The sequence below is a fragment of the Wyeomyia smithii genome, chromosome 3 (assembly GCF_029784165.1).
Source record: "Wyeomyia smithii strain HCP4-BCI-WySm-NY-G18 chromosome 3, ASM2978416v1, whole genome shotgun sequence".
Classification (NCBI taxonomy): domain Eukaryota; kingdom Metazoa; phylum Arthropoda; class Insecta; order Diptera; family Culicidae; genus Wyeomyia; species Wyeomyia smithii.
This window is the reverse complement of record NC_073696.1, coordinates 160,493,423-160,520,958: the sequence shown is the minus strand read 5'-3', so window position 1 is coordinate 160,520,958 and position 27,536 is coordinate 160,493,423. Positions and strand designations below refer to the sequence as shown.

Sequence of the window (27,536 nt, the reverse complement as noted above, 5' to 3'; positions counted from 1 at the left end):
GAATGGAGGAACGGACGGCAAAAGTATTTTTTCAAGTCCTATGTTATCCATATATTCTAGAAAGTTGTTCGTTTACTGCTGTCCTTCATATGCTTTAATAGAATTAGTTACAAATTTCGCCGTATAGAGGGCGCGATACCTAACTTTTAAACGTGACTTGCTAGACGAATAGTTTCTTCTGCAAAGTTGTGTAAAATTTGATTACAATACTGTTTGTTAAATACCTCAAACCTCTAGAAATTGAGATTTCAGAGCTACAAGACGTTTTCTAAAACGACTTTTCAAAAGCAGTTTTTCATCCATATGTTTAACTCTAAGGCCTAAAACATGACTGTATATTATTGAGAGTGACGTGGTAAATCAAAATGAACAATTTCTAGTGATATATTGGTTATTATATACAGTATTCATGAATAAAAACTGGTAAAAATTGTTTTCAAAGGCTTTTTTTATTTGAGTTGAAACTCGAAAAGGCGCAAACGAATCCAAGCTTCCATGAAGCCATCCGATAGAGTACCTTTCTGACTAACAGAAAAACACAAAACTACAGTGGGTTTTTTTTTTTTTTCTTCACATAACATTTATTTGACACGGCACAAATACAATTTAATGTTTAACGGCGCCAATTATATCTGATGACTTAAAAACTAAAGCAAATTTTTTATCCTCGCTGCCGACTACGAGCTGAAATTAAGTCTAACTTAAAACTAGCATGGGATTTCCAATCAGTGTTTTGTTGTTCAATGGTCGTCTGATAATCGTCGAATGGCATGTATGGATTCGTTCTGCTGAGCCACGATGTCGTGAGTTGGGACAGAGACTCGTAGTCCTTGGGTCCTGGTTCTGTTGTGCGGGGTCTGGTTGCTGGTTTTGTGCTTAAGGTTCAAACGTGCTCTTGTCGTTTTGTTGGGTGTAGACGGAGGGGAACGGGACTAGACTGGGGCGTGGATGGATTTCAGGAAAACGTATATAAGGGACATGTAGGATAGGTCACGGCTCGCCAAGACATCACGAACAGGAACAGCCGGCTGTCTACCCTCGGCCTGCAGGGAAGCTATTAATTTAGACCTGGCGTCACGGTGTACAGGGCATGACCAAACCACGTGCTCTATGTCGTGATAACCTTCACCACAGGCACAGATACCACTTTCCCCGAGCCCAACACGACGGAGGAGCGCGTCAAATCTATAGTGATTGGACATAAGCCGGGACATCACGCAAATGAAATCCCGACCTACATCCAACCCCTTGAACCACGGGTTCGTCGATACTTTGGGGATTATGGAATGTAACCACCTTCCCAATTCCCCTCTGGTCCAAGCATTTTGCCAACTGATGATCGTATTCTGACGTACAAGTGCGAAAAATTCATTAAAGGCAATTGGTCTTTCATAAATATCACCGTTTGTTGCGCCCACCTTAGCCAAAGAGTCCGCTTTCTCATTACCCGGTATCGAGCAGTGAGAAGGGACCCACGCTAAGGTAATCTGAGTAGATTTTTCGGATAAAGCACTCAGATGTTCCCGTATTTTCCCCAGGAAATACGGAGAGTGCTTAACATCTTTCATCGATCGGAGAGCCTCAATGGAACTGAGACTGTCCGTAAAGATGAAATAATGGTCCGTGGGCATTTTTTCGATAATCCCTAGGGTGTACTGAATTGCAGCTAATTCTGCGACGTAAACAGAAGCAGGATTATCGAGCTTATGGGAGACGGTTAAATTGTTATTGGAGATACCGAAGCCAGTGGACCCATCAAGAAGTGATCCGTCAGTGTAGTACATATTGTCGCAGTTGATGTTTCGATATTTATTGGAAAAAATTTTAGGGATCTGCTGCACGCGTAAATGATCCGGGATTCCACGAGTTTCTTCTATCATGGATGTATCGAAAAACACAGTATAATCAGAAGTATTTGATAAGTCGACACGATTTGGAATATTCGAAGAAGGGTTAATATTTTGGGACATGTGATTGAAATACAATGTCATAAAACGGGTTTGAGAATTAAGTTCGATTAACCTTTCAAAATTTTCAATCACGGGACGGTTCAAGACCTCACATTTGATTAGAATACGAGAAGACAGGCTCCAGAAGCGGTTTTTCAATGGTAGTACTCCAGCTAAAACCTCCAAACTCATCGTATGGGTCGACTGCATGCAACCTAAGGCGATACGCAAACAACGATATTGTATTCGCTCCAGTTTGATCAAGTGTGTGTTTGCTGCGAAGCGGAAGCAGAAACACCCGTATTCAATAACAGACAATATCGTTGTTTGGTAAAGCCTTATAAGGTCTCCTGGATGGGCTCCCCACCATTGTCCGGTTATTGTACGAAGAAAATTCACTCTTTGTTGACATTTTTTCATCAGATACCTCACGTGACAACCCCAGGTGCCTTTAGAGTCGAACCAGACACCAAGATATTTGTGTACCAAAACCTGAGAAATCGTTTTACCCATTAATTGTGTTTGAAGCTGAGCAGGTTCATGCTTCCTAGAAAAAACTACTATCTCAGTCTTCTCCGGAGAGAATTCGATACCTAGCTGTAAAGCCCAAGCAGACAAATTGTCCAAGGTATCTTGCAATGGTCCTTGCAAATCGGCAGCTTTGGCTCCTGTAACAGAGATTACACTGTCGTCTGCAAGTTGTCTTATCGTGCATGAATTTGCCAGACATTCGTCGATGTCATTTACATAAAAGTTGTAAAGAAGGGGGCTTAAACATGAGCCCTGGGGAAGACCCATGTAGCTAATGCGAAAAGTTGCCAAATCGCCATGCGTAAAATGCATGTGCTTTTCGGACAACAAATTGTGCAAAAAATTGTTCAAAATTGGAGAAAATCCTTGTCGGTGAAGTTTACCCGAAAGAATGTCAATAGAAACGGAATCAAAAGCCCCCTTAATGTCCAAGAACGCAGACGCCATTTGTTCTTTACGAGCATACGCCAGCTGAATATCTGTTGAAAGCAACGCAAGACAATCATTCGTCCCTTTGGCACGGCGGAAGCCAAATTGAGTTTCTGATAGTAGACCATTTGATTCGACCCAGTGGTCTAAACGACGGAGTATCATTTTTTCCATCAATTTCCGGATACAGGATAGCATTGCAATCGGCCTATAAGAGTTGTGATTAGAAGCTGGTTTCCCTGGTTTTTGGATGGCGATCACCTTCACTTGCCTCCAATCCTGCGGTACAATATTTTGCTCCAGGAACTTATTGAACAAGTTCAACAAGCGCCTCTTGGCATTGCCGGGTAGATTCTTCAACAAGTTGAATTTGATTCTATCTAATCCAGGCGCGTTATTGTTACAGGACAGGAGGGCAACTGAAAGTTCTGCCATCGTAAAAGGTGATTCTATCGCGTCGTGGCCCGGAGACGCATCGCGAACAATATTTTGCTCAGGAACAGAGTCCGGACATACTTTCCTGGCAAAATCAAATATCCACCTACTTGAGGACTCCTCGCTTTCGTTGACCGTTACGCGATTCCGCATTCTTCGGGCTGTGTTCCAAAGAGTGCTCATCGATGTCTCCCTCGACGTCTCGTTCACGAACCGACGCCAATTTCCACGTTTCTTTGCTTTAGCCAAGCTTTTAAGCTTGGTATCAAGCTCCGAATACCGTAAATAGTCGCCAGGTATACCTCCCGTCTGGTAGGCCTTAAACGCGTCGGATCTTTGCGTGTAGACATCGGAGCACTCTTGGTCCCACCACGGAGTGGGAGGCCGTTCTTTGATCGTTACGCCGGGATATTTCTTCGTTTGGGCTTGCAACGCGGCGTCGAGAATCAAGCCCGCGAGGAGGTTGTATTCTTCAAGTGGTGAATGATGTTGAATCGACTCGACCGCTTTTGAAATCATTTCCTCGTATAACTTCCAATCGACATTTCGTGTGAGGTCATACGGAATGTCAATTGGTCGCATGCGAGTTGACCCGTTAGTAATTGAAATAAGAATAGGCAGATGGTCGCTACCGTGAGGATCGAGGATTACCTTCCATGTGCAATCCAACCGTAGCGACGTCGAACATAAGGATAGATCCAAAGCGCTTGGGCGCGCTGGAGGTTTCGGGATACGTGTCATTTCACCGTTGTTTAAAATAGTCATGTCGAAGTCATCGCAAAGGTTATAGATTAAAGAGGAGCGGTTATCATTGTATGGGGAACCCCAAGCCACGCCATGAGAGTTGAAGTCTCCCAAAATCAAACGTGGCGAGGGAAGAAGTTCTATTAAATCAAAGAGCAGCCGTTGCCCAACCTGTGCTCTGGGGGGAATATATATTGAGGCAATACAAAGCTCTTTACCTTGTATTGTCATTTGACATGCGACAACTTCGATGCCTGGAATCGAGGGGAGGTTAATACGATAGAAAGAATAGCACTTTTTAATCCCTGAAAGTACTCCTCCATATGGGGTGTCTCGATCAAGGCGAATAATATTAAAATCATGGAAGTTGAGATCAATATTTGAAGTAAGCCAAGTTTCACAAAGGGAAAATGCATCGCATTTGTTTTTATTTATCAAAACTTTAAACGAATCAATTTTTGGTAAAATACTTCTACAATTCCACTGTAAGACAGAGATAGAATCCTTCATATACGCAGTTGAATTAGGCATCGAAGGATACAATCGCTGCAAGGAGAGGCCATTGGGCAGTCAACTGCTTCAAAAATGATCTAACTGTTGGGAGGAATGCTGTAAGAAAAATTTTAATTGGATCGGGTACATTGAAAGTTTCAAAAATCCAGTCCACAATGTCAGAAAATTTCACTAATCCAGAGTTTGTTTCATCAACTGGGAGTGTAAAAGGAGCAACTGGGGTTTTAGATGTTCCTGGCAGTGCTGGGAACTCCTTCTGGGACTTTAAATTTGCCAGCCCAGGAGGAGTTTGCTTCGGTTTTTCGCAGCACTGTTTGGTTTGTTTGTAACTTTCATTTCACTTTGAGAAATCTTAGGACCTTTTCTGGGAAGTTTAGGAGAGGAAATATTTTTCCTCTTTCTAGACTCCCCAGGATTGGCGTAAGATGCTCCCGCTGGTGAATCGTCAGAATCGGTTTCCTCAGAGGGCAACAGATCGAAGGGGTTCGAAGTAACGGGAGAAGTGGTAACGGTCTTCTTCAGCATGTCAGCGTAGGAACGCTTTGAACGCTCTTTGAGAGACCGTTTTATTTTATCCCTGCGCTGCATGTACACCGCACATGTCGAGAGCTCATGCAGATTTTCTCCGCAGTGAATACACTTTTCAGCGTTAACACTGCAAGAATCTTCCGCATGAGACTCCCCACACTTGCCACAACGTGCCTTATTGCAGCAGTAGGCGGCTGTATGGCCTAACTGCTTGCAATTCAGGCAGTTCATGACGCGGGGCACGTAGAGCCTCACAGGGAGACGAACCCGGTGGATCGAGACGTGGCTTGGTAGTGCAGACCCGGCGAACGTAACTCGAAACGAGTCTGACGGAGTGTATACTGTTTTGCCACCGATGATCGATGCTGACCGCAATTGCTTGCAGTCGAGCACCTTTACTTCGGGACACGTTTTGTTCTTAAAGCACCCTTTGGCACTTTGCAGTATACACTCGACGGACAGACTCGAATCGGTTATGACACCGTCGATCTCCACGTCTCGTGCGGGTATGTAAACGCGATACTCGCGTGTGAAGAGCTCAGAGCAAGCTATATCGTTGGCCTCTTTCAGGTTACCGACCACGACACGGAGCTTGTTAGGCCGGACCTTGGAAATTTCGGTCACGCCCTTGTACTCCTTCGTCAGGTCTTTAGAAATCTGCAAGAGGTTCAACTGTTTCGATTTCGGTCCCGCCTTTGGCCGAAAATAGACAGTATAGCTGCCCTGGGCTCCGTCTGGGTAAAGCCTGGGGCGAGGGGGGACTGAAGAATGAACAGGGGAGGGGGTAACAGAAGGGTCAGGGTCAGAGGGGTTCGGGGATGGTGGCGCGGGAGGCGAGGGATCTACATCCATCGCGCTATGTTTAGCGCACTAGCGCTGACAAGAACACGTACCTTTTTATTTCTCCCTTCCAGTAAGGTTGGTTGTCCGATCGTTCGAAGTAGCAGCCGTTACAGCCAGCAGCACCAATACAGCAGCACCAAACAGCCACCAGCAGCGAGCCAGGTGTGAGATCACTCCACACAGCGATACGACTCGCTGACACTGATGGCTTCTTCTTTTTCCTCGTTTGTGTCTCGTCCACTGCTGTAGCACAATCCAGCCAGCAGCCAAATCGGCTTACGCACCAGCTGGCAGTCACGATGCGAAACAGTTGCACAAAGGAACGACCTTGAACCCGGATTTATTTCACTCGACCAGGCAAACAATGCCAACACTTGTTCACACGTCTTTTGTTTTATACTCTATCGGACCGATCACCAAACACGTCCAGTACTGATGCGTGTTCGGCACAGTACAGTGGGTTATTCGTAGTTTCTGATATATGGCCAACTGAAGTAACCGATTTTCACATGCATTTGTGTGCTCTCTATAGCACAAAGGCCGGCGCGTACACTACGTTTCATAAAATATATCGTAAAATATCATATAATTTTATTTCATAAAATATATCATCTAACAATGTTGAAATGTAAAAAGGATTCTGAATAAATCTTAGTAAAAGGACAAAAAATTCACTAGCTTTCGCCGGTTTTTACTCTTCTATAAATTTGTATTTTAAGGAGTTTACCCTTTCGATATTATGCCGGTCACGACTATTGAGTGAATATCGAAGATACAATGAAATAAGAATAATTTATAACTTATAATAGTTGCAAAAATGTTTAACTCTTGTTGAGTAATTTATGGTTTTATCGTAACCATATTCATGAGAAAAACTTTAAATCAATATCAGCAGTAGCAGCATTGCAGTTTTTCCTATGATTGTACGCGAATGAAAATCGGGTACCACTTCAACGATAGACGACGAGAGACCAGCGCCGCACTATGTGCACAAATGGAGGAACGGACGGCAAAAGTATTTTTTCAAGTCCTACGTTATCCATATCTTCTAGAAAATTGCTTCGTTTACTGCTGTCCTTCATATGCTTTAATGGAATTAGTTACAAATTTCGCCGTATAGAGGGCCCCATACCTAACTTTTAAACGTGACTTGCTAGACGAATAGTTTCTTCTGCAAAGTTGTGTAAAATTTGATTACAATACTGTTTGCTGAATACCTCAAACCTCTAGAAATTGAGATTTCAGAGCTACAAGACGTTTTTTAAAACGGCTTTTTAAAAGCAGTTTTTCATCCATATGTTTAACTCTAAGGCCTATAACCTGACTGTATTTTATTGAGAGTGACGTGGTGAATCAAGATGAACAATTTCTAGTGATATATTGGTTATTATATACAGTATTCATGAATAAAAACTGAAAAAAAAATGTTTTTAAGGCTTTTTTTATTTGAGTTGAAACTCTAAAAGGCGCAAACGAATCCAAGCTTCCATGAAGCCATCCGATAGAGTACCTTTCTGACTAACAGAAAAACACAAAACTACAGCGGGTTATTCGTAGTTTCGGATATATGGCCAACTGAAGTTACCGATTTTTACATGCATTTGTGTGCTCTTTATAGCACAAAGGCCGGCGCGTACTGCATGGATTGCTGCAACTACCGCGCAATCACGTTGCTGAACGCCGCCTACAAGGTACTCTCACAAATTCTGTGCCGTCGACTATCACCGTTTGCAAGGGAATTCGTGGGGCAATACCAAGCGGGATTTATGGGTGCCCGCGCCACCACGGACCAAATATTCGCGGTACGGCAGGTCCTACAGAAGTGCCGTGAGTATAACGTGCCCACACATCACTTGTTCATCGATTTTAAATCGGCATACGACACAATCGTTCGAGACCAGCTATGGCAGATTATGCACGATTACGGCTTTCCGGATAAACTGACACGGTTGGTCAAGTCGACGATGGATCGGGTGATGTGCGTAGTTCGAGTTTCGGGGACACTCTCGAGTCCCTTCGAATCTCGAAGAGGGTTACGGCAAGGTGATGGATTATCGTGCTTGCTATTCAACATCGCTTTGGAAGGTGTGATACGTAGGGCTGGTATCGACACGAGTGGCACGATTTTTAGAAGGTCTGTTCAGCTCTTTGGCTTCGCCGATGACATTGATATTGTAGCACGAACCCTTGAAAAGATGACGGAGACGTACATCAGACTGAAGGCTGAAGCCGGACGAATCGGGCTGGCCATAAACGCATCGAATACCAAGTACATGAGAGGAAGAGGTTCCAGAGAAGACAGTGTCAAACTCCCGCCACGAATTCATATTAGCGGTGATGAAATCGAGGTGGTAGACGAGTTCGTGTACCTGGGCTCACTGGTGACTGCTGACAACGACACCAGCAGAGAAATTCGTCGACGCCTTATGGCAGGAAATCGTGCCTACTTTGGACTCCGGAGGACACTCCGCTCGAATAAAATCCGCCGCCGCACGAAGTTAACCATCTACAAAACACTGATCAGACCAGTAGTCCTCTACGGCCACGAAACCAGGACTATGCTCGTGGAGGACCAACGCGCCCTTGGGGTTTTCGAACGAAAGGTGTTGCGTACCATCTGTGGTGGAGTGCAGATGGAAGATGGATCATGGCGGAGGCGGATGAACCACGAGTTGCATCAGCTGCTGGGAGAACCACTCATCGTTCAAACGGCGAAAATCGGGAGACTACGGTGGGCTGGGCATGTCGTTAGGATGTCGGACGACAACCCGGTGAAAATGGTTCTTGATAACAACCCGACTGGAACAAGGCGACGGGGCGCGCAGCGAGCAAGGTGGCTCGATCAAGTGGAAGACGACATGCGGGGCCTCCGCAGACGACATGGCTGGCGAGCTGCAGCCATGGACCGAGTTGAATGGAGACGACTTCTTCGAACAGCAAGGGACACTTCGGCCTGGAGCTGACTGGTAAGTAAGCCGGCGCGTACACTACGTTTCCGTTTCTATGCCCAACGAACAGACACCACAATGGGGCTAAATCTAGAAACGGACGGAAATAGGAAATTTTGAAGTCCAATGTTATCAGTGTCTTCTAGAAAGTTGTTTCGTACACTGTTGTCCTCCTTTATATCCTCCATGCAACCCGCTTCAATTTTCACCATATAGAAGGCGCCACACCTAACTTTTAAACGTGACTTGATAGACGAATAGTTCCTTCTGCACAGTTGTGCAGAATTTTATTACAAAACTGTTTGCTGAATACCTCGAACCTCTAAATATTGAGATTTGTTTTTAAATTATTATTTTTTGTAAAAGATGCTGTATCTCTAAAATCTTAATTCCTAGAGGTTCGAGTTACTTGGCGAACAGTTTTGTAATAAAATTCTGCACAACTTTGCAGAAGAAACTATTCGTCTAGTAAGTCACGTTCAAAAGTTAGGTGTGGCGCCCTCTATATGGTGAAAATTGAAGCGGGTTGCATGGAGGATATAAAAGAGGACAACAGTGTACGAAACAACTTTCTAGAAGATACTGATAACATTGGACTTCAAAATTTCCTATTTCCGCCCGTTTCTAGATTTACCCCCATTGTGGTGTCTGTTCGTTGGGCATAGAAACGGAAACGTAGCGCACGCAAATGCATGTAAAAATCGGTAACTTCAGTTGGCCATATATCCTCAACTACAAATAACCCACTGTAGTTTTGTGTTTTTCTGTCAGTCGGAAAGGTACTTTATCGGATGGCTTTATAGAAGCTTGGGTTCGTTTGCGCCTTTTCGAGTTTCAACTCAAATATAAAAAGCCTTTGAAAACACTTTTTTCCAGTTTTTATTCATGAATACTGTATATAATAACCAATATATCACTAGAAATCGTTCATCTTGATTTACCACGTCACTCTCAATTTTATACAGTCATGTTTAAGGCCTTAGAGTTGAACATATGTGTGTGTTCGCCATTTTGGCGTCGATCACTCATCGTGCAGCAGACGCACACTGGACTTACCTGTACGGGAGCTAACTGCGTAATGAATGCCGACGGTACCACCGAATAACCCGACAGTCATGCGAGCTTAATTCTATTATAGACTGGCGTATACCACACATCTCTCCTCTTCTCTCAACAAAAAGGGAAGAAAATCTTCAACTCACTCGAAAAACATAACTTTTTTAAATATTTATTTTTGATATTCCGCAATCATTTAGATTTATCCCCACCTAACGTTTGAACATAGTCTGACAAATATTTTGGGAACTTAGGCACTCTCTTAGACCTGTTAGATGAGTTATCCTCTATCGGCATGTCGACTTTTGAACCAGAGTTATCTCTCCATTGACTAACTTTCCTCGTTTGAGATACATGTCGTTTTGTTATACGCCCTTCTTCATCAGTCAGCAATAAATTGCCGTTCTCTTCTTTCAGAACCGTGAACTTTTTGGTGCCGATCCTTGATTCACCCTTTCCTTTAGACTGGTAACGCTCACAAGGTCTCCTGGTCCTATTGCACTTGGTTTCGCTCCTCGTCGTCGATCTTCCCTAACCTTTCCCTCAAGCTTGCCCTCACGATCTCTAGTATTTATAACCTGTTCATCAATAACCGACTTTCCATACTTCAGTAACGGTAAACCACGCCTAACTTTTCGACCCTTCATAATCTCTTCTGGCGGCACTTTAATAACTGAATGAAAACCAGCGTTGTATGCATGAACGGCATCTTGTAGCTATTTTAAATAACAAGTCTCCGACGATGTTGCTGCACACATGGCCTTATTGACAACCTTCATAAAGTTTTCCGCCAAGCCATTCTGTTGAGGGAAGATAGGTGTCGAAAAAACTGTTTTAATTCCGCGTTCGGCACAGTACTGTTTATATTCGCTACCGCTGAAAGGAGGCCCATTATCTGTCTTAATACATCTGGGAAAACCTTCATATCCAAATACGTTATCTAAAATTTTTTTCGTATGTTCAAAGACAGTGGATCTTCCAGGGTGAGCGAAAGCATATCTAGATCTTAAATCAATTAAAACTAGAATGGATATCCCGTCAAACTTCGCATAAGGTCCATTTAAATCCATAGGTATAGTCTCCCAAACGGCTTTAGGAGCAAACGTACGTCTCATAGGAGTATGGCGTTCCGGTTTACCAATAATTTCACAGGCAACACATGGTTTCACCCACCGCTCGGGATCTTTAGCCATCCCAGGCCACCACGCACGTGCTCGCAAAATGCTTTTAAGTTTTGCCGCTAAAGGATGACCTTTATGAGCGACCTCTAGAGTTTTTGATCTTAGTAGTTCCGGAATCACTGCACAACCACTTTTTACTACTATGCCATTCTCGATGGACAAATCATTAGAAATTATTTTATATCTGCGTAATTCATCCGGCCAATCTCCTGACTCCAACGAATCCATCAAGCGTTGGAATAAAATGTCTTTGGAAGTAGCCTGCCTAATAGGGTGGGGAATCGTTATATGGAAAAAACGAAACTTGATAGCAAAAAGCCAGAACCAAGTTTTTTTTGTTCTATTTGGGGCCCCAAACAATCCTAACTTTATCGGAAATCGATTGGTTTAGTCTCCGCTTGGCGCATTGCAATCTAAATTTATATGGAGATTTGTATGGAAAAACCAACGTTTTTGCATTTTCCATTCTAAAGGGCTCAAAGTGGCTCAAACCATAGGTTTCATGACTTCAAATGGTAGGTTTTTTTATGCCTAACAACTTGGCCGAAGACATCAAACAGCTAGGGTGTCCCAAAAAAATACTGGAGCTGTTCAAAGTTGAGTATGTCGAAATTTATGTTGCAAATCATTTTTTCTTCCAACACTGCCACCGTACCGGCGTTAGTCAGATTTCCATCAGAAGTAACCTCTGAAACACGTTGTAGATTCTACCTACGCCTAGAATATTGACCTGAATTTGTTTGTTTGATTCAGCTGAGTGTATAAACTCGTTACGACAGGTTATTTCTGATGAGAATCCTACTGACGCCGGTGCATTGGTAATGTTGGCAGAAAACAAGATTTTCTGCATTTAAATCGACATACTCAACTTTGAACAGCTATAGCTCTTCTTAGGGACATCCTAGCTCTTCAGTGCCTTCGGCAAAGTTGTTAGGCATCTAAAATACCATACTTTTACATAATGTAGTGCATTATTAGATCATTATTGAGCTCTCTAGAAAGGTAAATGCAAAAAAGTAGGTTTTCCCATATAAATTTTCATACAAATTTGAAATGCAATGCGCCAAGCGGAGACAAAACCAATCGACCTCCGGTAAGTTTAGGGTTATTTGGGGCCCCAAAAGGAACCAAAAAAACATGGTTCTGGAAAATCGATCATTTTTCCCCACCCTACTGCCTAATCTCTTCATCGATTAGGAACTCTACGTTATTTGCCTGCAATGGGTTATTCCCCAAGAACTACTCTTTTCATTAAAGGTATTATCATTCCCGTCGTATAACCTGGAGGACGGATCAGCCAGGTTGTCTCTACCACGCACAAACTCAACGTCGTACCGGTAAGGACTGAGTCTTAGCGCCCATCCATCAGCTCTAGTCAAGGCTCTTTTGGTAGATTCGCGCGACCTGTTCAGTAAAAAGGTAATGCCCTTAGCATCAGTTCGTAGAGTAAACTGTCCTCCCAACAGGTAGTATCCAAAATGCTCGACTGCCCACACAGCACTTAACGCTTCACGTTGATTCTGAGGGTATTTTTTTTCGGTAGAAGTTAACGCTTTAGATGCGAAACTTATTATTCGAGAGATACCTCGTGCCAACCAAGTGTTACCGTGCAACGTATAATGCGATCTTCAAGGAGTTCGAAAAATTCATTTTGCTCTTTTCCCTAACTTCAAGTTTTTGACGAAACAACAAACCACAAAGGCGATGATATATCGGCAAATTTGGCTATATGCGGACTCACAAAAGTCGCCAAACCCAGAAAACTTTTTAGTTCTGATATTGATGTAGGATGATGGAATATTCTGATATCCTTTATTTTGGTTTCCTCGATATTTATTCCCTTTCCACTGAATCCGTGACCTATAAATGTGATATGAGTTTTATCGAACTCGCATTTAACAAGGTTAAGGGAAGGATTGTTCGCTTTCAGAATTTGCAACACTTTAGCTACTATCGAATGCAGCTTTTCTAGTGTTAAGCAAACACAAGTATATCATCGATATACACTATCTTGTTTTCTATGCCTTCCAGAATTCGAGAAATTTCCCTCTGGAAGATTTCTGGAGCGCAGTTCACACCAAACATAAGCCGAGTGAATCGACATATCCCATTTTCGGCTAGGAAGGTCGTCAAATCCCTTGATTCACTACTCAGCTCTAAATGGTAAGCGCTGGACAAATCGAATTTCGAGAAATATCTCGCACCATGCAGCTTCAGTTTCATTTCCTCAAGAACAGACAAACGAAAATAATGACGTTTTATAGCCTTGTTAGGCGCTCGCATATTCACAACGAGGCGAAAGTCGTTCTTACCTTTCTGAACAGCAGACATGCCACTGATCCACTCCGGTGCAGTGATGACTTTTTCGATGATTCCGCGATTTTCCATTTCTCTCAGACGATCTCTTGCTGCTTCGCGGTAAGCCGCCGGAACATTATAGTAGGCATTCTTTTCGGGGGGTACCGTTTTATCTATGCTAAATATAACTTTCACCCCAGGCATCTTCGGAAATATTTGCATATGCTCTAATTTCTCACAGGTATTCACTTCAAAGCCTATTTTCAAAAGCTCCATATCACTAGCAGTGCTTCTACCAAGTAAAGATCGACGACCCTCCTTGACGACCAAAAAATCGGCGGTAACGATCGGTTTTTCGAGTCCTATAGCTTGTATTTTGGTTCTGAAAGCACGTTCAATAAAGATTGGGGTATCGGCCCCATAGCCACGTAGTTCTTTTTGAGGAATGTCGATACTCTCAACATCAGCTATACCTGACCGACATTGATCTTCCAGCATGCTCCAGTCATCTCCACCAATTACATTAACATCAGCCCCTGAATCAACCAAAAACTCAAGGCGCTTGATGAACCTACGCGGCAACTAATCAAAACATCTCTAAGAGACAATGCGTTGATTTTCTGAAAAAAAAAATATGCAAAGATAGAGGGGCTGTCATAATAGCAATACGAAGAGATAAAAAAAGTATAAACCAATACGATTTATTACTAACATAACTATTAAATATTAAATCACAATATAAATATATATATATATATATATATATATATATATATATATATATATATATATATATATATATATATATATATATATATATATATATATATATATATATATATATATATATATATATATATATATATATATATATATATATATATATATATATATATATATATATATATATATATATATATATATATATATATATATATATAGCTGCATGGTGCGAGATATTTCTCGAAATTCGATTTGTCCAGCGCTTACCATTTAGAGCTGAGTAGTGAATCAAGGGATTTGACGACCTTCCTAGCCGAAAATGGGATGTGTCGATTCACTCGGCTTATGTTTGGTGTGAACTGCGCTCCAGAAATCTTCCAGAGGGAAATTTCTCGAATTCTGGAAGGCATAGAAAACAAGATAGTGTATATCGATGATATACTTGTGTTTGCTGAAACACTAGAAAAGCTGCATTCGATAGTAGCTAAAGTGTTGCAAATTCTGAAAGCGAACAATCCTTCCCTTAACCTTGTTAAATGCGAGTTCGATAAAACTCATATCACATTTATAGGTCACGGATTCAGTGGAAAGGGAATAAATATCGAGGAAACCAAAATAAAGGATATCAGAATATTCCATCATCCTACATCAATATCAGAACTAAAAAGTTTTCTGGGTTTGGCGACTTTTGTGAGTCCGCATATAGCCAAATTTGCTGATATATCATCGCCTTTGTGGTCTGTTGTTTCGTCAAAAACTTGAAGTTAGGGAAAAGAGCAAAATGAATTTTTCGAACTCCTTGAAGATCGCATTATACGTTGCACGGTAACACTTGGTTGGCACGAGGTATCTCTCGAATAATAAGTTTCGCATCTAAAGCGTTAACTTCTACCGAAAAAAAAATACCCTCAGAATCAACGTGAAGCGTTAAGTGCTGTGTGGGCAGTCGAGCATTTTGGATACTACCTGTTGGGAGGACAGTTTACTCTACGAACTGATGCTAAGGGCATTACCTTTTTACTGAACAGGTCGCGCGAATCTACCAAAAGAGCCTTGACTAGAGCTGATGGATGGGCGCTAAGACTCAGTCCTTACCGGTACGACGTTGAGTTTGTGCGTGGTAGAGACAACCTGGCTGATCCGTCCTCCAGGTTATACGACGGGAATGATAATACCTTTAATGAAAAGAGTAGTTCTTGGGGAATAACCCACTTGCAGGCAAATAACGTAGAGTTCCTAATCGATGAAGAGATTAGGCAGTAGGGTGGGGAAAAATGATCGATTTTCCAGAACCAAGTTTTTTTGGTTCCTTTTGGGGCCCCAAATAACCCTAAACTTACCGGAGGTCGATTGGTTTTGTCTCCGCTTGGCGCATTGCATTTCAAATTTGTATGAAAATTTATATGGGAAAACCTACTTTTTTGCATTTACCTTTCTAGAGAGCTCAATAATGATCTAATAATGCACTACATTATGTAAAAGTATGGTATTTTAGATGCCTAACAACTTTGCCGAAGGCACTGAAGAGCTAGGATGTCCCTAAGAAGAGCTATAGCTGTTCAAAGTTGAGTATGTCGATTTAAATGCAGAAAATCTTGTTTTCTGCCAACATTACCAATGCACCGGCGTCAGTAGGATTCTCATCAGAAATAACCTGTCGTAACGAGTTTATACACTCAGCTGAATCAAACAAACAAATTCAGGTCAATATTCTAGGCGTAGGTAGAATCTACAACGCGTTTCAGAGGTTACTTCTGATGGAAATCTGACTAACGCCGGTACGGTGGCAGTGTTGGAAGAAAAAATGATTTGCAACATAAATTTCGACATACTCAACTTTGAACAGCTCCAGTATTTTTTTGGGACACCCTAGCTCTTTGATGTCTTCGGCCAAGTTGTTAGGCATAAAAAAACCTACCATTTGAAGTCATGAAACCTATGGTTTGAGCCCTTTAGAATGGAAAATGCAAAAACGTTGGTTTTTCCATACAAATCTCCATATAAATTTAGATTGCAATGCGCCAAGCGGAGACTAAACCAATCGATTTCCGATAAAGTTAGGATTGTTTGGGGCCCCAAATAGAACAAAAAAAACTTGGTTCTGGCTTTTTGCTATCAAGTTTCGTTTTTTCCATATAACGATTCCCCACCCTATTAGGCAGGCTACTTCCAAAGACATTTTATTCCAACGCTTGATGGATTCGTTGGAGTCAGGAGATTGGCCGGATGAATTACGCAGATATAAAATAATTTCTAATGATTTGTCCATCGAGAATGGCATAGTAGTAAAAAGTGGTTGTGCAGTGATTCCGGAACTACTAAGATCAAAAACTCTAGAGGTCGCTCATAAAGGTCATCCATTAGCGGCAAAACTTAAAAGCATTTTGCGAGCACGTGCGTGGTGGCCTGGTATGGCTAAAGATCCCGAGCGGTGGGTGAAACCATGTGTTGCCTGTGAAATTATTGGTAAACCGGAACGCCATACTCCTATGAGACGTACGTTTGCTCCTAAAGCCGTTTGGGAGACTATACCTATGGATTTCAATGGACCTTATGCGAAGTTTGGCGGGATATCCATTCTAGTTTTAATTGATTTAAGATCTAGATATGCTTTCGCTCACCCTGGAAGATCCACTGTCTTTGAACATACGAAAAAAATTTTAGATAACGTATTTGGATATGAAGGTTTTCCCAGATGTATTAAGACAGATAATGGGCCTCCTTTCAGCGGTAGCGAATATAAACAGTACTGTGCCGAACGCGGAATTAAAACAGTTTTTTCGACACCTATCTTCCCTCAACAGAATGGCTTGGCGGAAAACTTTATGAAGGTTGTCAATAAGGCCATGTGTGCAGCAACATCGTCGGAGACTTGTTATTTAAAATAGCTACAAGATGCCGTTCATGCATACAACGCTGGTTTTCATTCAGTTATTAAAGTGCCGCCAGAAGAGATTATGAAGGGTCGAAAAGTTAGGCGTGGTTTACCGTTACTGAAGTATAGAAAGATTCGCGATTTTCCATTTCTCTCTGACGATGTCTTGCTGCTTCGCGCCGCCGGAACATTATAGTAGGCATTCTTTTCGGGGGGTACCGTTTTATCTATGCTAAATATAACTTCCACCCCAGGCATCTTCGGAAATATTTGCATATGCTCTAATTTCTCACAGGTATTCACTTCAAAGCCTATTTTCAAAAGCTCCATATCACTAGCAGGGCTTCTACCAAGTAAAGATCGACGACCCTCCTTGACGACCAAAAAATCGGCGGTAACGATCGGTTTTTCGAGTCCTATAGCTTGTATTTTGGTTCTGAAAGCACGTTCAATAAAGATTGGGGTATCGGCCCCATAGCCACGAAGTTCTTTTTGAGGAATGTCGATACTCTCAACATCAGCTATACCTGACCGACATTGATCTTCCAGCATGCTCCAGTCATCTCCACCAATTACATTAACATCAGCCCCTGAATCAACCAAAAACTCAAGGCGCTTGATGAACCTACGCGGCAACTAATCAAAACATCTCTAAGAGACAATGCGTTGATTTTCTGAAAAAAAATATGCAAAGATAGAGGGGCTGTCATAATAGCAATACGAAGAGATAAAAAAAGTATAAACCAATACGATTTATTACTAACATAACTATTAAATATTAAATCACAATATAAATATATATATATATATATATATATATATATATATATATATATATATATATATATATATATATATATATATATATATATATATACTAGCTGACCCTTCGCTGCTGAAACTTCGTCCCGCCTATTTTTGTGTTTAATTTAATAATTTTCAACATTCCAAATTCATTGATTTCTTGCGATTTGTTTATATCGTTTGAAATTATTGATTTTATCGGAATGACAACATCCTCGTTTTCTGCTTTTAGTACATCACCTCTCCAGAAATAGTCATATTGGGCGGTATTCAGTTATTTTCGTTGTTTTTCAAAAACTGAAGGTGGTCATCTTTGAATTCAAGATGGTGTCCAGGGTCAATGCTTGTCTTCTATACATCATTTCGATTACGGAAATATTCATGTGTAGTAGTATTCGGCTGTTTTCCAGAAGTTGCCATCTTACAATTTAAAATGGTGCCTGAGGTCAATTTTTAGCTTTATGCATCATTCTGGTTAAAGAAACGCACATATTGGGTGGTAATTGCTCACTTTAGGCTATTTTTCAGAAACCGGAAGTCACCATCCTGGATTTTAAAATGGCATTCGGAGACAATTTCTGGCCCCTGAGCGTCATACTGGTTCAAGAAACACCCATAATAGGTATTATTTAGTGATATTCGGCTGTTTTCCAGAAACCGGAAGTCACCATCTTAGAATTCAAAATGGTGTCTGTGGTCGATTCAAGCTCCTGTGTATCATTCTGGTATCGAAGCATCTCATATTGGATGGAAATCGGCCATTTTTGGCTGTTTTTCAGAGAGCGAAAGTCGCCATCTTGGATTTCAAAATGGCATTTGGAGACAATTTCTGGCCTCTGAACGTCATTCTGGTTGAAAAACACCCATATTAGGTGGTATTTGGCCATTTTCGGCAGTTTTCCAGTCACCGGAAGTTGCCATTTTACAAATCAAAATGTTGTCGGAGGTCGATTTGTGGTTTCAGTGTATCATCACGATTTCGGAAATACCCATATTGGGTGGTATTTGGTCATATCCCGCTGTTTTTCAGAAACAGGAAGTCACCATCTTGGATTTGTAAATGATATTTGAAGACATTTTACGGATAGAAACCGGAAGTTTCCATCTTAAATTTAACAATGGCGTCTGGAGTCAAAAATTTTTCTTGCTCTTAGTAACCTCAACATATCAAATTTGGTTCTATTTGCTTGATTATTTCTCGAGATGTGCAGAAATTTGTGTAGAACCCCTCCTTTCAGAAGAAGGAGGGGTGCCGAAAGTTTATGAACATATTTGTTACTTCTAAAAACATTGACATGCCAAATTTGGTTCTTTTTGGTGGATTGGTTCTCGAGCTGTGCGAAATTTGTGTTTCTTTTGTATGGGACCCTTTTAAAAGGGAAAGGGGCGTCAATTTGTTATGGATATATTTGATACCCCTAAAAACATCCACCTGCCCAATTTGGTTCCATTTACTTGGTTAGTTTTTGAGATGTGCATGAATTTGTGTTTCATTTGTATGGGACCCCTCCCTTCCAGAAGAGGGAGGGGTGTAAAACCATTATGGATATATTTGTTACCCCTGAAAACATCCACCTGCCAAATTTGGTTCCATTTGCTTGGTTAGTTTTTGAGATGTGCATGAATTTGTGTTTCATTTGCATGGAACCCCTCCTTTTTAGTAGAGGGAGGGGTGTCAAACTATTATGGATATATTTTTTACACCTGAAAACAACCACCTGCCAATTTTGATTCCATTTGCTTGGTTTGTTTTCGAGATGTGCATGAATTTGTGTTTCATTTGTATGGGATCCCTCCCTTCCAGAAGAGGGAGGGGTGTCAAACCATTATGGATATATTTGTTACCACTAAAAACATCCACCTGCCAAATTTGGTTCCATTTGCTTGGTTTGTTTCCGAGATGTGCATGAATTTGTGCTTCATTTGTATGGGATCCCTCCCTTCCAGAAGAGGGAGGGGTGTCAAACCATTATGGATATATTTGTTACCACTAAAAACATCCACCTGCCAAATTTGGTTCCACTTGCTTGGTTTGTTTTCGAGATGTGCATGAATTTGTGTTTCATTTGTATGGGATCCCTCCCTTCCAGAAAAGGGAGGGGTCTCGAATTACCTTAGTCACCTTTCTCGGCCCCTAAAACCCCTATATACGAAATTTCACGCCGATCGGTTCAGTAGTTTCCAAGCCTATATGGAACAGACAGACAGACAGAGCTGCATTTTTATATGTATATATATATATATATATATATATATATATATATATATATATATATATATATATATATATATATATATATATATATATATATATATATATATATATATATATATATACATATATATATATATATATATATATATATATATATATATATATATATATATATATATATATATATATATATATATATATATATATATATATATATATATATATATATATATATATATATATATATATATATATATATATATATATATATATATATATATATATATTATAGGTCTATACCTGAACGTTACTGTTGTTCTGAGAACTAGATCCAGAATGCTCTTCGACGATGCGAACCCGTCTTCTTCTACATGTTGCAGCGAAGTGACCTTGAAGACCACAAGCGTTGCAGTTTCTGCTCAACGCTGGACACAACCGATCACCATGCGCTGCTCGATTACACCGTGAACATCGCTCCTGCCGACGCGTCGATGGAATTTCCCAGTTTCGTCCAGTGCTACGGGCCTGTTTCCGCCTAGAACAAAACTCTCTTTCATCTGCTGCTATACGCTTGCGTTGTACACTGTCACGAGATTGCGCATGTGTAATCGCCATAGCCATTGTTGAATCTAAATGTGTACTTTCTAATGGTAGTGAATCGACTTGAAACGCTTCGTCTCGTGTTGCCGACTGCACAATAAAATATGTATCATAACCATAGGTTCGTGCTGTTTTAGCTAATTCGCGATTTTTCAAGTTGTGTTTTCACGAATCGGTCTTGGTCGGAGAGACTAAAACCGCACAAACACACTTTATCCATTAATCTTGCATGAAAATTAACAGCCGACTCTCTATTCTGCTGTCGCATACCCGAGAATGCATCATGCTCTGTTGAAGTATCGGTCATTGCTTTTGAATTATCTTCGACATTCTTCACAAAAACTTTGTAGCATTCGGAATCGACTGTCACAGGGCGAAGCTCAGCCGCACGAACTATAGCTTGAAGCTCGTCAAAAATAATAGTTGTGATCGCTTAACCGGATCGTGCGCATTGGATAAAGATGCTGCAATTTCAAAATTCTCAATATACTTCGTCCAAGCTTCCCACATTTTGTTAGCCGGTATGCCTTTTGGGAACGGTTTGATGCTATCCCATCTTATGTTTTGTAAGTTGTTGTTGGTCGATAAGGTAACCGCGTCCTGTCTGTCATTTATGACTCCAATGCTCAAATTTTGTTCCCTGTTTCGTTGGTTGGTACGTGCTAATTCAGTAATGGCTTGCTCAAGCTCACTCACCCTTTTCCTCAATTCCATGTTTTCATTATCAGGATCGATTTCCGTCTGATAATGACTATACAGATTACCCTGAACTACATGTTCATCATGTGACTCGGCAACACGAACATATTTTCCCCGACTTAACGAGAAATCATCGTCCGAGCTATCTGTAAACTCTTCATTAGCCGGAGCGCGAACATACAGTCATGGAGAAAATAATAAATACACTGGCAGTTTTAGGTAATTTTCCATATTTTGGGCACTGGTTTTATTTGTTATATGATGTTATGTTACATCATTACGATCTGCAGACACTCTTTTTCAGAGAGGAACGGAGAAATAACTGGAATTTTTCTGTATCGGTGATTCCGAAATTTTTTTGTGTGAGTTAGTGCTTTTTAAGGTGGCGAAAAAAATAAATACACTATTGAAATATATATACAAAACATTCCAAATAAGCTTTATTTATCTACATATCCTTAGCAATGTGTCCTTATATGTTACAAAACTCGCTTTCAATATGTTGTGGCTTGTCCTTTGTTTTGTAAAACCATATTCAATCTTCGGGTATGATTACCACCAGTTTTTTACGAGTAGAAGCTAGACTTGCAATTCCCGCTGCCTGTACGACGTTCCATAAGTCTGTTTCATGTTTTAGATGATGCTTTGCAACCCAGACTTTCACAATTTTCCATAGAATTTCTAAATGAATTTAAATTAAGAGACCGCGCTGGCCAAACTAATAATTTTATATTTTCGTTTGAAAATCATCTTCGTGTTTTCAATACTGTATGTTTAGGATCGTTATACTGCCTAAAGATCCAGCAAAGTGGCATATTATCTTCGGTATACGGCAGCAAAATGGACCACCTAGGTACATAGGAAACTTAACTCTACTTCAAAAACGACACATTTTGGCAAGAACTGAATTTTCTAAAAAGTTCTTAGACTAGGTGGCAACTAAATGGCACATCGTGTCTTGGTAGGATGAGTCGAAATTTAACCTTTTTGGTCCAAACGGTCAGCAGCTGGTGGGAAGACCGGTAAATATTGCCTTCAACGCACATTCAACCAAAAAATAGTCAAATTTGGAAGTGACCACAAAATGGTGTGGTGCTGTTTTCTGATGCTGGTGTGGAACCCATTCATTTTATAACGTAGACAATGAATACTAATGACTATGTAGATATTTTAAGTAGCGTGATGCTTCCGTATGCCAAAGAAAACATGCCTCTCCGTTGGAGGGTAACGATCCTAAACATACAGCATTGAAAACTTGAAGATGGTTTTCAGAGGAAAATATAAAATTGTTGGATTGGCCAGCATAGTCTCCTAACTTTATCCGTATCAAAAATCTATGGAAGATTGTTAAGTTCTACGTTGCAAAGCATCATCTAAAGAATGAAACAGACTTATGGAACGACGTACAGGCAGCGTGAAATGCTAGCCCAGCTTCTACTCGTGAAAAACTGGGGGTAATCATACCACGAAGATTGAATATGGTTTTACAAAACAAAGTACAAACCACAAAACATTGAAAGTGAGTTTTGTAACGCAAAAGGTCACTTTGCTAACGATATGTAGATAAATAAAGCTTATTTGGAATGTTTTGTATATATATTTCAATAGTGTATTTATTTTTATCGCCACCGTAAAAAGCACTAACTCACGCAAAAAAATTCGGAATCACCGACACAGAAAAATTCCAGTTATTTCTCTGTTCCTCTCTGAAAGAGAGTGTCTGCAGATCGTAATGATGTAACATAACATCATATAACAACTAAAATCAGTGCCTAAAATATGGAAAATTAACCAAAACTGCAAGTGTATTTATTATTTTCTCCATGACTGTATTTTCCCGGACTATACATTTTGCAGTCGATTTTGTTGTATGCATCAATCGCAAAATGGAATTCGTGCCAATAGTGAGCGAGGTCCAGGCATTTGCGAGACAGTGATGAAATAAACTATGTCGATAGCATTACCAAAACAAACAAATCCGAAAATAAGTTGCATCACTATAACATATAGGTTCGTTTGCGTATCCCTTTCTCGCTGCAATAACGTATAAGGAAAGAGAAAAAAAATATCTAAATTTCTCTCCATTCTCTCATGTGCCTGTTTCGAGCTACAATCACACACAAGAAGAAAACAAACTCTCCCGAGGGTTCCTTTTCACGAGCGCCATTAACATCGAACCTGTTCCGCGCTATTTCACATCGATTCTTCGCTCAACGAAAGAAAAAAAAAGCTTCAATCACTGCTCGTCCTTAGCTATCATACTTTCCGCTTCCCCCTCCCGCTCGTCACGAGCTATCATTTGCTTGTGCTCGTCCCAGAGTTGCCAATAATATTTTCGATTTAACTGGAAAAAGGCTGAAGAAAAAACTGGAAAAAACTGGATCCCAACTAAATTTAGAAAATAGGAAAAATGATTGTGAAAGAGCTTTTCTGTTACGGGGATTGAATCCAGTGTCAGTTTTGGATACATAGCAACTAAAGTGATAACTATTACTCATTTTAATCAATACTGTTTTGTTTTGGGCTTACATTTTGTTAAAATTATGGACTGAAAAATTTCTCGAACAGCAGCAAAATTTAAAATTACGCAATCAATCTATCTCAAAATTAAGATATACAGCTTTTCCATCTACTTATATATTTAACAAAAGTATTAACGCAACATTTCCTTCTGTTACATCAGTGAAGTTTAAATTTCAATTATTTCTGACTTCGCTATCTTTTGGTATTTAAGTCCTCTAACATTTTTTAACTGCTACGCAACAGAAAATAAATAGAAGGTTTTTTATGGTCTGGTAAAATCTATTTGTTTGGTTTTATCTCAACCATTTGACCGTGTGAAAACCTGGAAAAACCCTCGGAAAACCCTTAAAAATCAAGGAATATCAGGGAAATAATTTTTCGATCAGGGAACTGACAAATATTCAGGGAAAATTTTTCAAACCAAGAAGCGATTTTTTTAAAGCGGCTCTTTAGTGCAAAAACTGATTTTTTCAGCGCAAAAGGTTAATACGGGACATCTACTGTTGGGTTCAATATCCGATTGAATACTTTATTCACTGTGATTTCGGATTTGCGTTGTACTTTTTTGTGCCGAATGCTGAAAAATATCAGGGAAATTGATGTTAAATTTCAGGGAAAATCAGGGGATTTTATTTTGAAAATTTTTTCCCCACCGTGTGTTAAGAATTGTCATAATAATTTATCAATCTACAAAATTTCCGTTTTAAAAATATTTCCGAAAACCAATCGGAGCTTGAGTGAATAAAAAACTGGATGAAACTGGCAAATATCTGAAAAAACTGGAAGATTTTGGGAATAAACTGTTTGACTGGATCACTTAAAAAAAAACTGGAGGAATCCAGTTTAAACTGGAACATTGGCAACCCTGGCTCGTCCCGAGCTATGGCTTTCTTTCGTGCTCGTCCCGAGCTATGGTTTTCATTCGCGCTCGTCCCGAGCTTACAAAAAACAAAAACCGATCGCGGCTCGTCCCGAGCAATTACACTCTCTCACGCTCGTCCCGAGCTATTGTACTCTAGTGCCCATTTCGAGCTCAAAAAAAGAGAACCGATCATTCCCACAACACGTTCGCGCTCGTCCCGAGCTATGACATTCTTCTATGCTCGTCCCGAGCTGCTTTACTTAACTATTTTAAAAGCCTACTATTAAAATATGCCCATCTCGAGCTCACACAAACACATTCTAATAATGCTCGTCCCGAACTATTTCATTTCACTTATATTCAATATAAGAAATCAAATGTTCGACACAAAATCACTGCCTCACAAACGACACCGTTTCACTTTTTGTTACTGCTTACACGATGAGTGATACCGGCAGTCATGGTATAAACACTGAACCGTGCTGCACTGCTGCGGTTTTTGCATAGCAACACGATACGACGTGTTTCGCTACCACCACTCAGTGTTAGTGTTAGACAGACGGCGCGAAGGGCAAACTTGAAACACCGAAGCCAGTGTGAGTATTATATGATCGGCACCAGTGCCTTAAGCTTCGGCAAACACCGGCGCCGGTTCGCTTCGCATTAGGCCTAGCAGAGCCATATGGCAGTAATCGAGGTGTTTCTACGAAGTTCAAACATTCAGCTTCGGTGCTTTCACGAAAGTGAAGCCCTCGTTTCCGGTGTTTGCCGAAGCTTGAGGCACCAGTGCCGATCTTATAACACTGCCACTGGCTTCAGTGTTTCAAGTTTCGCCCTTCGTGCCGTCTGTCTTACACCAACACTGAGTGGCAATTGCTAAGCACGCTGTTTCGTGTTTTAAATATATCCCTCAGTGCAGAACGTGTTTTGGACATGGCTGGATACCGGTATTTTCTTTTTATCTAGTTCCTTATCCTTATCTTTATTCACTACTCCCAAATGGAGCATTAAAAACCTGTCACGGTTGCCAAATGTGTGTTCGCCATTTTGGCGTCGATCACTCATCGTGCAGCAGACGCACACTGGATTTACCTGTAAGGGAAAAAAATTATCTGTGATGGGAAAAAATTTCGCTCGCGCAGGCGAAAGTCTGCAAAAATCTGCACACATTTTAAAAAACCTGCGCAAATATAAGGAGGCTCTGACAAAAATCTGCAGAAACTATGGAAAATCTGAAATTTCTGCGATCTGCGAACAAAAATCTGCGCACAGACTCTGAAAATCTGCGTTTTGCAGACGAATCTGCACATCTGGTTTCCCTGTACGGGAGCTAACTGCGTAATGAATGCCGACGGTGCCACCGAATAACCCGACAGTCATGCGAGCCTCATAAAAACGAACCAGAGCGAGAGAGAGCCGTAGTGTCATCGATTCTGAGGAGCTGCGTGTACTGTTTCGCTGCCTTCTATTATAGACTGGCGTATACCACACAATATGAATGAAACACTACTTTTCAAAAGTTTTTTTAGAAAACGTCTTGTAGCTCTGAAATCTTAATTTCTAGAAGTTTGAGGTATTCAGCAAACAGTTTTGTAATCATATTTTATACAACTTTGCAGAAGAAACTATTCGTCTAGCAAGTCACGTTTAAAAGTTAGGTGTGGCGCCCTCTATACGGCGAAATTTATAACTAATTCCATTAAAGCATATGAAGGACAGCAGTAAACGAAGCAACTTTCTAGAAGATATGGATAACATAGGATTGGAAAAAATAGTTTTGCCGTCCGTTTCTTGATTTGGACACACTGTGCGCTGCTCTACTCAACATGTACTGTACAATACTGTTGCTTTTACCAGCATGTTTTCTTCCGAAACATCAGTTTAATTACGCTCTAAAATCAGGTTTAGAATTTTTTCAAGAAAGAGGGTTGTTTCAAACTTTTCGAAAAAGCTTTACCTTCGTTGCATCAAATTAGTCTAAGTTCATGGAAGCAAACATGATTTGACCTATTGGAACGGGGAAACTCTGTCATTTTTTCCTTTAAATTGATACAGAGAATATCACAGGAAATCCAACAACATATTGGTTGCTATCCACCATGTGGTTATGCTGTTATTATTGTTTGAAATCTGACGGAACATTTTCCAGTTTCATTTCTAATTTTACAGAATGCATCCCAGTATACAAAACAAAGATGTAGTCCCAAGTCAAAAGACATCATAATTTTTTGTGTAAATACTGAAAATTTATAATATTGCATTTTGACTTTTAGACTGACCACTATTATATATAGTCAAAGTATTAACGTTTTGTGACGGTTTCTTCTTTTCTCAACACAATTTAGTTTATTTTACACAGTTCTCTAGACATTTAGAACGCATCCCCCGCGTAAAAAATTTACTATATAAATACATTTAAATTATATTAATTATATTGTTTTCAGCTTCTTTCTCGTTCCTATTTGAAAGATGATGCAGCAAAACCTAAAGTAAAAGCACTTCTGCTGAAAGCATTAGACTTGAATGAACATCATTTACCTGCAATATACCTTCTAGCTGAGATATATCGACAAGAAAATGATGTTATGAGCTGTGCCCAATTATTGAAAAAGCATGCAATGCTGACACAAAGTTCCAAATTGCATGTAATGTTAGGAGATCTACTCAACACCAACAAAGATCATTCTGGAGCTCTGGACAATTATACTATAGCGTTAAAGTAAAACAAATTTATATATTCAATATTATGATTTTAGCAATTGAAATAATAACTATTTTTA

The 27,536-nt window shown here is 40.4% G+C and overlaps 1 protein-coding gene across 7 annotated transcripts in view; it reads left to right on the top strand.

Moving 5' to 3' along the window:
• LOC129732089 (anaphase-promoting complex subunit 7) overlaps positions 1 to 27,536 on the top strand; it is a 176,308-nt gene that overhangs the window by 68,182 nt on the left and 80,590 nt on the right. For all 7 annotated transcript variants that reach the window (XR_008729165.1, XR_008729164.1, XR_008729163.1 and 4 more), the window contains exon 3: positions 27,201 to 27,475. Coding sequence is in view for 1 of the 7 variants with exons in the window: in XM_055692601.1 (XP_055548576.1) it covers positions 27,201 to 27,475 (275 nt within the window). In the remaining 6 variants the exon portion in view is untranslated. The remainder of the gene's footprint in view (positions 1 to 27,200; positions 27,476 to 27,536) is intronic.